We start from the raw sequence: 18,078 nt of genomic DNA, 5'->3' as shown, positions 1-18,078 counted from the left end.
TCCAGATTTGGAGGTAGAAGCACCCCATTGCTTTGACCTGTAAGAACCCTGTGATTGGTATCTAGAGCCTTTTGAGCGCCTGGACTTGCCCCGTTAAGCTCTGTCGGACACAGGAAAGGACCAATTTTTTGTAGGCCAGTGTTTACTGAATCTGGGTGGCTGCACTTGTAAGAAATCTTTTACAGTTTGCATAGATTTAGCTTTGTCTTCCATTTTCTTTAAAACCTCTTCTGCCTTATTACCAAACAGACTATCATGCTGTAAAGGTGCATCCAACAATTTAGCTTTAACATGATTAGGCAGAGTTTGCTCCTTCAGCCAGGCATGCCTTCTAATCACAGATCCAGTAACTGCAGAGGCCTCCAAGGAATCAAAACCACACTGCAAAGTATGCTTTCCAACCTGTTCTGCTGCATGCAATAACTCCTGTAATTCTTTATTTTCCACACATTCGGAAATCAACATCATTTTCCGTTTCAATAATCCCATAACATGCTTTTGATATTTAAGCATATGAAACTGGCAGTTTAAAGCCCTAATTGCCAAGGTTGCAGACGTATAAACCTTCTTTCCCCACGTATCCAGCACCCTGAAATCTCTATCAAAGGGTGTAGGATTCTTAGCTGTTGAGGCCTTTACACCTTTGGGACCCTGTGAGATAGTTTCAGGGTCAGCAGCAGGATTTTTGAATAAAAAATTGTCGGAGTTGGGAACCCTGTAATATCTGTCTGGCTTACTAGGAGCCGGAGGTAGGGAATCAGGAGCCATGCTTGATTCCAAAAACATATAATCAACAATGTCTAATACAGGAGGTATAGCCAAAGGCCTATGCTGAAGAAGGAAATCCCTAAGCCTCTTTTTTTGATTCTGAGAAATCCTGACTCTCCCAATGAAAATGTTCCCTTAAAGTATGCAAGGTTTCTCCAAAAGAATAATCTTCAGGAGCAGATGCAGATGGGATGGATTCCTCTGCATCTGAATCCTCATAGGGTGGTACAGAAAATTCCTGATCAGAAGAGGATTCAGAAGAAATAGAAACATGATCTGAAGATTCATAATCAGTGTCTTGCCTAGGCCTCTTATCGGGAGGGGGGGGGGGTTGGAACCCCTGATCAAGGTAATTAAGTCTTCAGCCATTTTAATCATCTGTTTTTTTAGGCATATAGGCCTGAGCACGTGGCTCATGCGTCGTTTTTTTAGCCTTAGAAGTTGCTTTTGTCTTTGTTTTTGAAGCTGGCGTCGGTTTTATATAGAAATTTTGAGGCCTGAAAACACCCTCAGAAGCCAGGTGCCTGCTCAGCAGCTTCCGACCCATCTGAGGAACAGACATCCACGGGTACAATAATCTCTTGGCATGCCGGACTCCACAAGGGTCTCGGTAGAGGCCTGTGACTCTAAAGTAGCGGGTATCAGGGGCTGTGAAAGTGTCTCACTGAGTACTGGCGACTGGTTTAGGAGAAGCTTCATCGGTTTTGGACCTCGACGGTCTGTCTCTGTCCTTTTCTTTGCGTTTTTTGTGAACTCCGGTAGTCAGATTGCTATCCGACGACATTTCAGGGTAATTAAATCTGTTTCCAAAATATTTTGAAGCAAAGATATACAGATGCTTAATAGTGCGTTGGTTAAATCTAGCACAAAACCGACAGCAAGGCACGTTATAATCTGGGCCTAGGCAAGGAATACAGTACAAATGAAAATCCTTATGAGGTATTTGCTTCCCACAAGTAATGCAATTATTAACTTTTACTGACATTGGTAAGGAGCAAGAAAAAGTTTCCCCAACGGGGTACTTAGCTTTAATTAAAGATTTCGGTTCTGAAACTCGAATGCCAAAATTTCAGGAGTCGGCCGACCGGCACTTGCAAACTGCTCCTTGCTTCAGGCACCACGCTGCAATATGTTGTTACAATTGCATTTATATATATAGATATATTTATATAGTTTTGCTCCCCATTTGGGGGGCACCTGACATCGGGGGCAAGAAAAACTGAAGAAAATGGTGTCGGCTGCATGTTTTATACCCCTGATGACCTGACATCATGGAAGAGGAGACAGCGACCGACGCAGGACCCAAGACTTTGTATATTCAGGCTGACTGAGGGCAACCTGCCAGCAGATTACCCCAAATGTAATGACTGCAACAGTTAAACACGAAGAACATCTGTGGATTGATTTGTCTTGTCACATTGAAGAAAATTTGTTCCCCAACTACTTTCACCTCACTGAACGATGGATGAAAAATATATCGTGAAGTTTAAAAGTTGTTTTTTATTACTGCAAGTCTATTTTTTAAATCACCACCAAACTCCTAAGACAGTTGCACTGTGAAATTACGTCAAAGCAGTTATGTCTCTCAATCATAAAAAGAGAACTCTGCTCAAACTGCCCCTTAAACATTTAACTATGTTAGTTTTCCAGTTACACCAATATCAGTACAACTGTTTCACAAGCCTGAATGGAGGCACCCTGTATCTGCATTTCAATAATGTAAATGTACATTTACCTTTGTTAAATGCCTGAAGTATTTGCACTCTGTTTTATGTAATTTTATGTAATGGCCTTAAACTCTATGAGCCTCTGTTTGTAAACTTCACATACAACAGTTTATAATCAAGTCCATGTTTCTCTTTACATTAAAAATGGAAAATATTTACAGCATCTTTAACACAAAACTCCATATATATATATATATATATTAACATTTTAAGAAGTCATCCAAAATATAGTTGGATGATTTCCAGGAGGACACAGCTATGGGTATTGCGTTTGCCTGATTCATTTTGCTTTGAATGAAGTCAACAAAATACATTACATATTGTTAGCCAGTGGCTGCCAGCTTCAAGCTTTTCAGATGCAATAATATATTTATGTACTGTGAAACTTTGACCACTTTAACTGCATATCAAGTCTGAATATTCCTACTCCATATCTCCATGCAGTTAAACCTCCACATCTGATGATACTTGCACAGTTTTCTGAGAAGTCTAAGTAGGATTTCCTCTTCATGTCTGAAGTGTGCCAAGCTCATTCAGTGTCTTGTTTCTAATGTACTACTTTAATTTACTGTTGCTAGATTGTAACTGTAGTGGGAATTGAGAGACTGCAATTTTGATCAGCATGTAAAGGTGTTACGACTCATGGTATGTCTTTTTTATTACAGTAGTCAATAGCCAGAATTATATCTACTTATAAAGTAGTTCAAATGCACTATCATTTTGAGCACAATGTCCATACTTCACATGTTCAGTCCAGCAAATTCTAAGTATTTCTGTTGCTTATTCAGCCTCTGGAATGGCAACTTCCACTTCAACTGTCTCTATGGTTTCTGGAGTATCTGGTTTTGGTCCATGCTGCTGTGCAAGTACATAATTGACTACCTGCATAATGCCTTGATCACTGAGGGTGGATACTGTGTTGCACTCCTCAGTAGCAGCCACAGTTTCCACGGCTTCAAATGTTTCGCCAGAAACAACTACAGCTTCAATCTCTTCAACCGTCATTTCATCATCTTGCTCCTGCATGTTCGTAGCTATAATGCTGACTGCATGCTCCACCTGTGTCCCTTGATTGTGGAATTGTAAAGTGTCCTTTTCCAACATGATTTTACCTGGAACATAATCCCTGTGGAACTTGGTCATATGCTTACGAAGAGTGCGGGCATCTATATAAGCCTCACTGCATTCTGGACATACATAAGGCCGTTCACCAGTATGTGTCCTTACATGTCTTTTCAGAGAACGAGCATCAGCCCAGGCAACACCACAAGTAAGGCATTCAAATGGTTTCACACCTAGATTGGTAAAGAATGAAAGAAAGGTGATTTACAAACAGTTATATTTTGTAAGCAACAGTATTTAATTCTCAAGTCATGAAGTCTTCTTTCTAAACTGTGTGTAAATGTAAGCAGTTTCAATCACATACTCATAAATGGACTTTTAGTGCAATAACTGATGTTTACTGGGAGGCTATATTGCAAAGTACAGAAAGAATAAGCAAAATACAAGACAAGTTCAACAAAATTCTTAGGTAATTAACAGAATTAAAAGAGCAAATGCACTAAACCCTCTCTGTGGGAATCATCTCCTTCATACAAGTCATCCCCCAATCTACATCCATCCATCTCATATAAATGCTTTGGGTTTATCCTCCTTCACAGGGTTCATAGCTAAGTACTAGGCTAGCTGCCCTCTGGGCCATTTTAAGCCTAGCCAATTTCCTTCAAAGGTTAGAATCAAACCCTGTACCTTGTGTATGTGAGATGAGCACCTTTGCTATTATGCCAACCCCCAACATAACTACATAATACACATTTCATGCAAATGCTTTGGGTTTACCAGTGTGGCAGTTGCTTTACGAATAATGCTGCTAACTGAACAGGCAGAAACATTATCTCACTTTGTGGATCACTGGCTATAGGAACAGACAGGGCTGCTCAATTCAAAAAGCTTTCCCAGGCTGCTAAACTCCATGCACAACTCAACAATGCACTACTCTGACAAAATATGTAATATGTCTTCCTACCCTGAAACAATGTAGTTGCATACTGGATAATCTCAGACTGTTCTGAGGGTGAAGTATTTTCTGATGTATAATTTGTCTTCTTTTTGATGCCCTTTAGGTTATCTTTCCCATACTCTCCTGACTGCTTTAAAGAATTTATTTTTTTTCCTATTTTCTTACTACTTTTACTTACACATTTGCTTGTGCAAGCCCTCTGGTCCCTTAAGCAAGAATGGTTTCAAAAAACAAGCCTCAGTGACAGACAACTCCCTTTCAGATGGAATGTTTAATCAGTGTGGGAGCTTTCCCTGACACAAAAGAGCATTCTCTCTCGTGTTTAATGAAGCTACAAAAAGTGCTGAAGAAAGGCCCTTCAGAATTACTTGAAGACCCAAATTTAGAGATTACAGCTAAACTTTCAATTAAATCTTTTTGATCCTATTAAAAATGAATGCAAGAGTCCTGAATACAAGTCAGTCACAGGTCAGTACATTCCTTGACTGAAAGGTAAAAAAAATACACAAGTTAATTGAGAATGCAAAATCTAAACCCCCCACCCCACCATTTACTGGAATGACAAACCCAAGCCTGTTTTTTCACCGGGGCCGGTCTCTGTTCTGGCACCTTGACCCTCTCTCAGATGTCCATACTAGCCTTTCCTCCACAAGTCTTGGAAAGCCACTGACTGACTGAACACTCACTGACTCATAGAAGCCATTAAGAAATGTAAAGCTGTCATTGACGAGGCATCAGACCCCAGTCTCTGTCACTCCTGACACCCCTAAACAGTCTGTCCTACCAATGACTCTCAGCCTAATACTAATTTACATATCAGTGCAGCAGGGGTTGACCCCACAGACGTTAATTAACTCTGTTTATTCTTCTGGTACCCATGTTGCTCTCAAATTCCTTTAAGTAGGCAGCAGCCCCATGTCAGGGGACTAAAAAGCAACAGAATTAATACAACCAAGTCTTGCTATACAGACTTGCTGTTTGTCTTTCGGCTTTTCCTGGTTAGGGGTCGCCACAGCGGAACTCCGGTCCGCTAATGATTGGCAGTGGATTTTTTTTTACGGTACCGAGTTACCAGCCCAACGCCTCACCTTCAAAGAAGGCACACCCATTCACGCATGCACCTACCTGCATGTCTTTAGACATCACTGACCGTGGGGAGGACATGCAGACTCCACACAGAAGGCGCTCCAGCTGAGAATCGAATGGGAGAACCTACAGTCTTCATAAAAGCAGTGGCCCAGTTCTGCTGATTCCAACTTTCTTTGCCTCAATGAACGCTCTCACCTACCAATCTAAAGTTTTCATAGCTCATGCAGTTCTTCAACCTCTCAGTCACTGAACAATCTAGCCAGTTAGAAAGGCTAACAAGAGACACTGTCAACAGAATCACTAGTAACTAAAGTCTTATGAAACGTTTACAGAAAGCAAGGCAGTTTCAATCCTTGCAGAGTACACTGACGGAAGAAAAATTACGATGTTCCCTTCATTCCTTCACAAGACAATCCCAAAACATATGTAGAAGATAGCATTACAACCAAATGACTCTACATAATCAAAAGGCCAGCAGGATAGTACAAAAGCTTTTCTGACTGGTTAAAAAAAAATTATGTATGGGAACACTAACATTATAGACCTGTTTCTTTGGAGGTGGTGAACATACTCTACCTGCATATATGGCAGTTTGGACATAGACTCAAGCCTGACATCACTGTCACAGCAATGACCCTGAAGAGGAATGATACTCCTCTGACTCCAGCTATCCATCCCCATCCTCCATAGATTTAAAAAAAAACACAATACATGTGCTGTATTATCACACAGACTTTTATGGTGAAGTACAACACTCCACAGAGGAAATGCCTTACAGTAATCTTAAAAAGAGAATTAAGGCTCAAACATCTCCACCCTCCACTGCCGGCAATCTGACAGAACGGGTGGTATGTGAAGCAGCAGGATCAGGTACAGGCTTATAATAGTACTCCTGTCTCTACCACCCTTTTTTATTTGCACTGTCAAGGTGTCCTGAACAGATTCAACCTACAGATCTCTTTACCGTTTGCTCAAGAAACTGACAATTATGGACGAAACTACATGAAACAAAAGACAACACAAAAACAGAGGAAATTGAAGCTCTTGCTTGTGGATATGTCTTGCAAGATACAAGCAATAAAAATGTCTTTAGCTCTAAGTTTTACACACAGTTCAGGCATATTTTATCAACCAGAGGAGAAGCTGTGGACAGTAATTCATAAAGAGTTGAAGGATTTTATTTGGGGAGGTAAGAGGGCAAGAGTCAAGTGGGAGAAGTTGATCCTCCCAAAAGAACAAGGAGGTTTTGTATTACCTGTTTTTAAAGGATATTTTACAGCTACACAATTAAGGCTCGTGAACATAACACAGGCAGAAAGCTGCAGTCCAAAGTGAAAAGGAATGATGAAGCAGGATGGTAATTCAAGAAATAAAGAAAGAATGGGACTTTGGATGCAGTTCCTTAAGGAGAACAATCATACGGAATATTATATTCATAAATTAGCAGAAACCATACTAATAACTAAGCCTACATGGGAATGGAGAAAGGACATTCTGCAGATAGGGATGGCTGCAATTAGGGATATAGACAATAGACAAGAGGGGACAGGAATTTACTGGAGGAAATTGAAAGGAACCAAGGTATTGAGAATAAATCATTAGAGAAGGAAAGGTAATAGAATGGGAAGAGGCCAAGAAGATATTTGGACTGCAGGCTAGAGAATGACCTCCCTATCAGGGACTGATAAGAGTATAGACAAAAAGAAAGGGATAGCAAGAAATCCTAAATCAAAGACCTGCACCGGTTGAGTTTTTAACAGAATCTAGAACAGAAGCTAATGTTAAAAAATGGACAATTAGTAGGGCATATAAAATATTGCACAATAACTACAGATATCAGTCAGAAGAGGTCAGAAAAGATAAGGGATGTGCAAGTCACAGAAACAATGTAAGGACATATGTATGGCTCTTAAATATGCAGAAAAGCCTAGAAGATTTAGAAGAAAGAGTATGGCTGTCATTCATACTGAGTAGACTTTGATTAGATTCTTGAAAAAGTAAGTAAGGAATTCTACAAGGAAGTAAGGAATTCCACAAATTCCTGAGGTTCAACCACTTTCCCTTTTGTAGTATCTAGTAGGGCCCCTGTAAACACCACTAACATGGCTGGAGTACAGCTGGATTTGGCAGGCTATGAGAGAGAGAGAGAATGAACCCAGGAATTCCAGGGTATAGGGCCAATGCTCTCTGTAGCTCCTCATAGGACTAAGCCTGAATAAGACAGTCGCCTAGATATAGGTAAAAGAAAATGCCCTTGTACCTGCAATGGTTTATTACTGGTATCCAACATTCTGTAAATACTCTAGATGCAGTAGCTAAACCAAAGGACAGGGAAGTAAGCTGATAACGGCAGTTCACTGACTTGAACTGGGGAAGCACCTGTAATTCTGTGAATGGCTATATGCAGAGGGGAGAAACAAGACATTTGATCGATGGATAATTCTTGGAGTCCAGGCAGAGTGAAACAATCACTCAACATTTTCAGAGACTAACATTGCCTCCCCTCCTCACTGTTGTGAAACTTGTACATATAAATGGGGGGAGGTGGTTCCCCTGCAAAAAAGAAAATGGTTTATGAATCACTGAAAACAGTATTTATGGACTTCAGTTTCACTCAGTTAAGACCCAGAGAACTGTCAGTCAATTAATCATTATGCACCCTGGATAGACGGCCTTTAGTAACACAGTAACTGTTAGTATTAGGGGTTGGGGGGCATGAGGGGAAACAGGGCCTGAATTCTAGGACTCTTATGAACTGGTTTAGCTTTGACAAGTGTAGAATGGGTTTCCAAGACCCATCTTTTCTTGGTATTAAGAATAGTCTTGAATAAAAATTTGTCGAGTCTGCTTTTTTTTTTTTTTTAAACAAGAAACATGCAGCAAAAGGAACCACGTAAATCCAATGAACTCTTCCAAAAGTGCGGTAGCATTACCGCACATTTTGAAGAGTTCATTGGATTTACGTGGTTCCTTTTGCTGCTTGTTTTGTAAACAAGAAACATCTTTATCAAATTCTCATGTATGACATAGGTCATGTTACATTTATATAAATAATAAACCACAACAACACAATTTCAGTTGCAGACATTATACATTCCAAACAGTGTGACAACTGTAGTTGCAAACATTATACATCACTTAACTTATCCAGTCGTTGCTAGTGAACCACTACATAGCTCATTAAAATCCTGCCTTCTTTAAACCTCATTCCTCCTCAGCATGCATTGATCCCACAGTTCCCATTTTTTCCTATGTAATTTGCTCCTACCCTTTTCTAAAGATCCCAAGCTCCAGTTATTTTAACTCTATTATCTTCACTACTTCTAGTAAAGCTGGGTTAGGCTTTGATTTCCATTTTCTAGTAATTGCTTTTTGTGGCAGCCATCATAACTAAACTCAGCAAGGCTTTACTATGTCTAGGTAATTCTGAGTTTGTATCATAGCTAAAAAAAAATAATTTCCCTACTCACTCAAACTTGCTCACCCAGCATCTCTGACATAGCCTGCAGGGAATCTTTAAAGTTTACCAACTCATTAAACTTCCAGAAAATATGTTCCCAGTTATCTCTTTATGCCCCATCACACCTCCAACATTTGCTGTCTACCTCAGGAAAAACTCTCTGAAGTCTGCTTGGGGTATACAAATATCTATGTAAGCACTTCCAGGCAAAGATCTGAAATCTTCTAGATTTTGTTGCACATTTGGGAGACATACCTATACCCCCCAATTGTTTTTTGGGGGATTCTCTAGATCTCTCTTCCCAGTCCTGACCTTCTCTAATTGATTCTCATAGTTATGCAATATTTTATATGTTCTACTAATTATTCATTTCTTAATGGCAACTTCTGTTCTAGATTCTACTAAAAACTCTACCAGTGTTGGTCTTTCATTTAGGACCCCCCCATGTTTCTTTCTTTTTGGCTATAATCCAATATCAATCCTTAATACAGAGGGCAATCTTTAGCCTGCAGTCCAAATAATTTCTTAGCATCTTCCCATTCTATTACCTGTCCCCCTCTAGTTATTTGCTTCCAGTACCTTGGTTCCTTTGCCAGTTTTCTCCAATACATTCCTGTCCCCTCTTGCCTATTGTCTGTATCCCTAATTGCAGTCATCCCTATCAGCAGAATCTCCTTTCTCCAGTGATGTGTTGGCTTAGTTCTTAGAAGACCTTCTGGTACTTTATGAATATAATACACTATATGATTATTGTTATTCTCCTTAAAGGTCTACATCCAACATCAGTCTCTCCTTGTTACTTGAGCTTCCCCGTCTCATCATCATCACTTCCAATTTGAATTATAGTTTTCTGCTTGTGCTATGTATAGGAGTCTTAACTGTGTTACTCTGAAATACCCCTTCAACTCGGGTAATCCCAAAATGCCCCGTTCTATGGAAGAATAAGCTTATCCTACTTGACTCTTGCTGTCTTTCCCTCCCAGATAAATTCCTTCAGCTCTTTATAAATTGTTATCCACAACTTCTCTTATGGTTGATAGAAATATGCCCGACCAGTGTACAAGACTAAAGGGACTAAAAACCATTTTAACTGTTTGTATCTTACTATCAATATCCATAAAATAGTGCTTCCATTTTCGCAGTTTTTTTTATCTTTTGTTTGGTCTCTTTCTACATATCCTTAGCTGCTACACCAGTGCCATTTTTAATCCATACTCCTAATACTTCATTTTATCATGTCTCCACAAATATGGATATTGCTGAACCAGTTCTTATGTAGATACATAATTTATCTCTATTGCTTTTGTTTTTGCTTCATTAATTTTGTATCTTGAAAAAGTCTGAAACTGTCTCGATATGTTCCATAACACTGTAATATCTCTATCAGGTTTTGTCCGGTATAAAATAATGGCAACTGCAAATACAGACAACTTTTCTTGACTACAACACCAATTATATAATTGAATTTCCGAGTTCCCTTATCTTCTTTGCTAGTGGTTCTAAATATAATTCAAACAAAGGGGAGAGAGGTCACCCCCCCTGCCAGGTTTCTCTGCTCAAGCAGAGATAATCAGGGAGGACCCCGCCCACTTTAATTTTTGCCCTTGATCCTTCATGTATCCTTCTAATCAACCTTATAATTTTATCATTGAATGCAAATGCTTCCATTGCTCTCCTCATAAAATCCCAGCATATTCTGTCAAATGCTTTCTCTGAATCAAGACCCACCAGCTACAGTGGTATTTTCTTACATTCTGTTTCCCTCTGGATAATCACTGTTCAGTTTATGTTGTCAAATGTATGCCTCCTATCCACAAAACCATAGTGATCCATATCTAGCAATTTTGGCATCACTTTTGCCATTCTTTTAGCCATTATAGATGAACTTTATAATCATGATTTAGTACTGAAATGGGCCTTTATGAAGCTGGATCTGATGGATCTTTACCCTCTTTACGTAGCACAGCTACTGCTGCTTTCTTCCGGGATGTTGGTACTTCTCTTCCTCTTAAAATATTGTTAAACAAAACCTTCCAGATCTTTATATGTTTTTCCCCTCCGAGCTTTCAAATTTCCACAGGAATACTGTCTATTCCTGGGGACTTTCCTGTAGATTGGTTAAACATCACCATTTTTATCTCATCTCCTCCTATCCTGTTAGTAATTGAGCCTCCTCTCACTCTAGCCTTGGCATATTTAATTCTTCCATAAACATTTCCATTTGTACCACGTCTTGATTTCGATAATGCTTTGCTTTATACAGACTTTCATAGAATTTCCAAAAATATTTCTAATACTTCTACAGATCTCGTTGTCTTCCTTGTTATAGGTTCCCTAAACTTGGCGACAGCCATTTCTACTTTCTGTTACCCGAGTCGTCGTGATACAAGTTTTTGTGCTCTAGAAATATTATCAAAAAACAGTTGCCTAAGAGCAGTCTTTCTAAACCCATGCATACTATCAAGGTAATCCCTTATTTTCTGTTATTATTATGCAGTTGCTCTTTTTCATGTTTTGTGAGATTTTCCACATTTTGCAATACTTTAACATTTGTCAGTCCCTCTAAATAATTCTTGTTACTTCTTAACAGCATCTCCCTTTCTTTTATTTTCACCCTATTTTTAAACTCCATTTTAATTTTATTCTACTCCCTAGCTATATTTTCAGAAGATTTTTTTCCTTCTCTAATAGCTCACAAACAATTTCTACTACATATTCCTTAAATTCCTCTTTTCAACAGACAGGTGGGAAAGCATCAGTATCTCATTTTTATTTCATTACTCTGTGTTTTATTTTAGTGATCATTGGCACATGATCTGAAATAGTTACTAAGTACTTATCAAGACCTTCAATTAAATGCACATGTTCCTGTGAAATGTAAAAAAAAAACTGGGCTAGGCTAGACAGAATTATCTTGTGGAATAATAAGTAAATTCACTCTGAACTCCTAGTACTGAATTCACATTTTCCAAGCCAAATATCTTTATAAACTTCTTCAAAAATCCACCCTCCTTTGTTGTATTTCCCTTTCTGCCCCCCCCCAAGATAACACCTTCACTGTTGCAAATCAAATTCCAGTCCCCACCTAGAAGTAATACTCCTTGCTAAAAGCTGATTATTTCTCCCAGCATTTTCTTAAGCTCCATGTTAACAGTTTCAGGTGGAATATAAATACATGCTAGTGTAATCCTCCTCCCTTGCCAGTAGCCCATTAGTACATCAAATCTACCATTATCTTTTTTATCCTCTTATATCAAAACTGGCGCTCCTCTTGCAGTTAATATAAGTACTCATTTTTTTCCTTTGTCCCAGGTATTCCACTGAATAATCACCATGAAAATCTTTATAAAATTCACATATTCAGTTCTTTCCAAGTGTGTCTCCTGTAACATAGCTATTTGCACTCTACACTTTTAATATAATTCACTACTCTTTCTTTTTTGTACTTAGCCAAGAGACCCATTGACACAAAGACACTACAAATAGCATTATTATATTAAAACGTTATTATTCCCACCTTTTATGTATACTTTTTTATGTCATGTCTAGTTCCTGCTTTTGTGCTACATGCATACATTGCTTGGCAGGTTGATCTTTCATACAGTTGTTTCTTGTCATATCTATTTGAACCTATGTCACATCTTACACCACTTTTTGTTTTACTGAAAGTCCTCAAACAAAAAACACCCCATACTTCTCTAATACCTATTAAGTTAATAACACCACAAAAAGCTATGTACATCTGCAAATACTGAAGTTTTACCCTCCTAATGGCAGCAAATGTTCCAAACTGACAGCTACAATCAGAGACTTGAATTAACCTAAAAGAAAGGTTATCCATGCTAGGACACATGGTGCAGCCTGTGCTTCTACTAAGTGCTGAATGGTTTTGTCTATCTTTATAGCTCCACCAGCTGAGTAATAACTTGAATGCTTTCAGAGAGCATTATCTCCTAGCTATTTATCTTTATCATATTATCTTCTGGAGACAGGAGGACCAGATATAAAACTGCTACTAAGCATATACTTATTTGCTAGAAAAAAGGCTTAGAATATTCAATATTCTTTTTCATTTACCTGCTTCTTGCTTTCTCTTAAAACTTGTTACTAGATCAAGCTAAGGACCTTAATCCAGTCATTCTCCTATGCAAGAATAAGAAAAAAACATACTAACTTTCCTTTGCTATGCTCTTTTAACCAACGTTTTTTTAATACAGTGCAGTGCCTACATTTCTTAAAACTGAAGAAAGAGAGTAGGGAGAAAGAAAAAGTGGGGAAAACAGGAGCACCTGTTTACATTACTATCCCTATTACACTTAAAAATAACTGCAAGATACAAGGTAAAGTTTTCTCAAAGAAAATCACGCAGTATAAAAATAGTACCATTAAGAAATAGTTTTTACTTTATCCTTCCTCTTCCCCTCTCCTAAGTACTTTTCCAAACATTAATTACATGAATTAGGGCATATGCTTTACCTACAAGTTTAACAAAGTCCAAAAAAGTCCAATATTTCCAGATTTTCTTGTTCTGTCATATTTCACAAATATAATTATAATTGCTTTGTAATCTCAGAGTTGTCATTTTCCAAATTACTGGTTTTATTCCTGTTTGTCTCCCTCTCCCAAATCCTGTCTCTGCTTCATTGCCAACATACTCTCGATTCTTCTAGTCAACTCTTATGCTTTTTTCCTTCTCTCAAGCATTTTCTGTTGAAACATTGGAAGAGGTTTCAATGGTACAGTCTCTCTCTGTGGTCTTTATTACGAGAAGAACAAGAAGCAGAATCTCTTCTCGTTTCACAACTCATTTTTTGTTGGACAAACTTTTGTATTTCTTCCTTAGCATGTACTTCATCAAAAATGATTTTGCCCCTCCAGGGAAGAGTATTTTGAAGATGGCTGGGAACAGCAGTCTGAGCCTTATGCCTGCTTCCTGACACTCCCTGGATAGTGGTATAAATTCACATGTCTGCCTGGGATACGAGTAATTCTCCACACACACTCTGCTGTCTCCCACTTTTAATAGTTTGTCCTGCTATTCTATTTTTGTTGGAAGGATTGCAGCTTTACTATTAAAGGTCTAGGTTGCTTTCTCATAGCCATGTTTGAGACATTCACACAATATGCCTTTTCAATTAACAACTGCTGAGGAATACCAATCCAGTTGCTTATTTGTGTTTTCATAAAATTAATACAGTCTGTTCCTTCCAGTTTCTTTCGTACAGCAGAAAATTTCAGTTTTTCCCCTACTTGCTCTATCCTCCTCCTATTCTTTTTTTTTAAATATCTCTTCTTGTGCAGGCTCATATTCAACCAGCCTTTTCTTCATTTCGACCTCTGATTTTTGCAGTTTTATCACCTCATCAGAACATCTGTTTAAAGCTTCTTCCATTTTTTTCCAGCCTTTTGTTGTTTCAGTTGATATATTCCATCAGTGTTTTATTTTAATCCGGTCTGTAGGTCTGTGTGAAGTTGTCTTATACCTTCCTCTACGTGACTGGACGTCATGTATGGAGCTTGCACTGCTTTTTGGTTAACAACTGCAGTACTTTTCCCAGTCAGTGTTTTTCTTCATCTTTTGAAGCTGATTTTCCTTCAGGTCATCTGTATTTCTTTTCTCCTGGCATCCAGGCAGTGCACTTACTAGTCAGTTACAGAAATGTACCCAGAAGTATAACTCCACCAGCTTTCTCTGCTAAGTTTCTGTTTTCACACTGGGGGACCTAGAATTAAGCTGTTACTCAATGTGCAGCCATCTTAGAAATTCCCCCTGTTGCAAATCATTTGAGAGGAAGTAAGGTATGCAATATCATGCAGACAACTTGGGCTTTCTGGCCATCACTGCAAGATGGGGATCCATGCTGTCATGTTTGCAGGACTTGGGGTCAACGTGAGTCTTGCCAGACAGATTGGAAATTAGATCTGGAAGAAGATCCAGAACCCATGCAAGGTAGAATACATAAGGCTAAAGGAAGGAGAACTAAACTTGTCTGGGCCAGAAGGGGGCTAAGAGCATTACTGCTGCCTTGTACTAAGCCCCTTTTGCAAGAACTTGACAATTAGGGGAATTGGTGGGTACCAATTGGCTAGACAGAGGGACCGAGCTAGTAAAGATGTGCAGCAGGTAAGGGTGATAAAGGACAATGAGGGAAACATACTCACAAGCGAGGAGTGTGTGTTGAGTAGATGGAAAGAGTACTTTGAGGGATTGATAAATGAAGAGAATGAGAGGGAGAGAATGTTGAGTGATGTGCGGAGTGGATTAGCAAGGAGGAAGTAAGGATAGCTATTAAGAGGATGAAGAATGCAAAGGCTGTTGGTCCAGATGACATACCTGTGGAAGCATGGAGGTGTTTAGGTGAAATGGCAGTGCAGTTTATAACTAGATTGTTTAATGAAATCTTGGAAAGTGAGAGGATGCATGAGGAATGGAGAAAAAGTGTTTTGGTACTGATTTTTAAGAATAAGGGTGATGTGCACAGCTGTAGTAACTACAGAGGATCAGTCACAGCATAAAGTTATGGGAAAGAGTAGTGGAAGCTAGGTTAAGAAGGGAGGTGATGATTAATGATCAGCAGTATGGTTTCATGCCAGGAAAGAGCACTACAGATGCAATGTTTGCGCTGAGAGTGTTGATGGAGAAGTACAGAGAAGGTCAGAAGGAGCTGCATTGTGTCTTTGTGGATTTAGAGAAAGCATATGACAGGGTGCCTAGAGAGGAGTTGTGGTATTGTATGAGGAAGTCGGGAGTGTCAGAGAAGTATGTAAGACTGGTACAGGATATGTAGGAGGGTAGTGTGACAGCGGTTACGTTTGCGGTGGGAGTGACTGATGCATTTAAGGTGGAGGTGGGATTACATCAAGGATCAGCTCTGAGCCCTTTCTTATTTGCAATGGTGATGGACAGGTTGACAGACGAGATCAGACAGGGAGTCCCCGTGGACTATGATGTTTACAGATGACATTGTGATCTGTAGTGAGAGTAGGGAACAGGTGGAGGAGACCCTGGAGAGGTGGAGATATGCTCTAGAGAGAAGAGGAATGAAGGTCAGCAGGACTAAGACAGAATATATGTGCGTGAATGAGAGGGAGGATAGAGGAATGGTGAGGATGCAGGGAGCAGAGGTGGCGAAGGTGGATGAGTTTAAGTACTTGCAATCAACAGTTCAGAGAAATGGGGAGTGTGGAAGAGAGGTGAAGAAGAGAGTACAGGCAGGATGGAGTGGGTGGAGAAGAGTGTCAGGAGTGATTTGTGACAGACGAGTACCAGTAAGAGTGAAAGGGAAGGTCTACAAGAGGGTAGTGAGACCAGCTATGTTACATGGGTTGGAGACAGTGGCATTGACAAAAAGGCAGGAGTCAGAGCTTGATGTGGCAGAGTTAAAGATGTTAAGATTTGCACTGGGTGTGACGAGGATGACAGGATTAGGAATAAGCATATTAGAGGGTCATCCCAGGTTGGAAGGTTTGGAGACAAAGCCAGAGAGGCAAGATTACGCTGGTTTGGACATGTGCTGAGGAGGGATGCAGAGTATATTGGGGAAAAGATGTTAAGGATGAAGCTGCCAGGTAACAGGAAAGGAGGGAGGCCTAAGATAAGGTTTATGGATGCAGTGAGAGATGACATGCAGGTGGTTGGTGTAACAGAGCAAGATGCAGAGGACAGGAAGAAATGCTAACAGTTGATCTGCTGTGGCAACCTCTAAAGGGAGCAGCCGAAAGAAGAAAGTGGGTATGCATACAGGAAACCCTGGGGTGAAGCATGAACCACAGCATCCCTCAGTCACCATCCTTCCTGCGGATCAGGGTTAAGAACATGGTGCATTTGGTGTTGTCTGGGGTTATAAATGGGTCTCACAGCAAGACTGGCCCCGGCAGCTGAAAATTTCTGCTGCCACTGAATGTTTGTGGGACCACTTGTGAGGCATTAGTACATACCAGCTAAGTCTGTCCACTGATATGTTGGATCTCCTGAAATATATGCTGCTATGAGAAGGCACTGGGGAGAAACTGTCCATTGCCACACCTTCATGACCTTCCCATACAGAGGGTAAGATAGGGGTCCATCTTGTTTGTTGATATACCAGACCACCACCATATTGGTGGCCTGAATCGATACCACAGCTCTGGGGTGGCAGCTGTGAAATGCCTGCAATACCAGGAAGACTACTTTCATTTCCAAAACACTGATGTGTAGGATGGCCTCTGTTTGAGATCACATTCCTTGGGCTGTCCTCCCCTTGAAATGCCCCCCACCCCACCCCAGGGGACAGGTGTCTGAATTTGCAGTAGACAAAGGTATGTGCTGATGAAACCAGATCAGAAGTCAGTCACCACAAGATGTGTTGGTGGCAGATCTTCATGAGCCTTGTTGGTTGTTGCACTGAATGTGTCCTTAGGGACCACAGAATTGACAGAGTCTACTGGAGTACCCTCATGTACAACCTGGCATGTAGAACTAATGTAATGGCAAGGCACCGGTCACTGACCCTGGGAGGTGAAGAATCAGGAAAGCAGGTGGTCTTTCAGGAAATAACCTTAAGACATAATAACAGCAGCTTGGAAGGAAACAGCCTGATGATTTGTGTTGTGGTGCCAAGATGGCACCTTATAAACTCCAAGACTTGCAGTGGCTCCAATTTTGATTTCTCAAAATTTACCATGACTCCTATGACATGGTACAAGTGGAGAAAGGACTCTCTCACCTGAATTAAAGCTGCTTTTGAAATAGCCATAATCAGACAGTCATCCAGGTATGGAAATAACCCAAGCCCCTGCATTCTGAGCCAGACTGCTAACACTGACATACACTTGATGAACATTCATGGGGCTGTGGTAACTCAAAGAGCATCTCTTGAGACCAATAGTAACTGGCCACCCAAGCAGAACTGCAGGAGCCTCCTAGACTAGCAATCTTTATGTGATAATAGGCATCATGGGGATATATACAGAGCACATCATCCCTCCTAAGAGATAGAATGAACTACACTGACTATCTGGAATGTAGTCTGATT

The 18,078-nt window shown here is 39.9% G+C and overlaps 1 protein-coding gene across 2 annotated transcripts in view; it reads right to left on the bottom strand.

The window, feature by feature from the left end:
• Positions 1–2,248: 2,248 nt before the first annotated feature.
• The window catches only part of ZBTB11 (zinc finger and BTB domain containing 11), a 1,204,127-nt gene continuing 1,188,297 nt past the window's right edge, over positions 2,249–18,078 (bottom strand). For both annotated transcript variants that reach the window (XM_044071594.1, XM_044071595.1), the window contains exon 11: positions 2,249–3,790. In XM_044071594.1, coding sequence (XP_043927529.1) covers positions 3,276–3,790 — 515 coding nt within the window. In that variant the 3' untranslated portion in view covers positions 2,249–3,275. The remainder of the gene's footprint in view (positions 3,791–18,078) is intronic.

The sequence above is a fragment of the Protopterus annectens genome, chromosome 5.part0 (assembly GCF_019279795.1).
Source record: "Protopterus annectens isolate FY-2018-M chromosome 5.part0, PAN1.0, whole genome shotgun sequence".
Taxonomy (NCBI): domain Eukaryota; kingdom Metazoa; phylum Chordata; order Ceratodontiformes; family Protopteridae; genus Protopterus; species Protopterus annectens.
The sequence above is the reverse complement of the archived record's forward strand: the minus strand, read 5'-3'. Positions and strand labels throughout refer to the sequence as shown.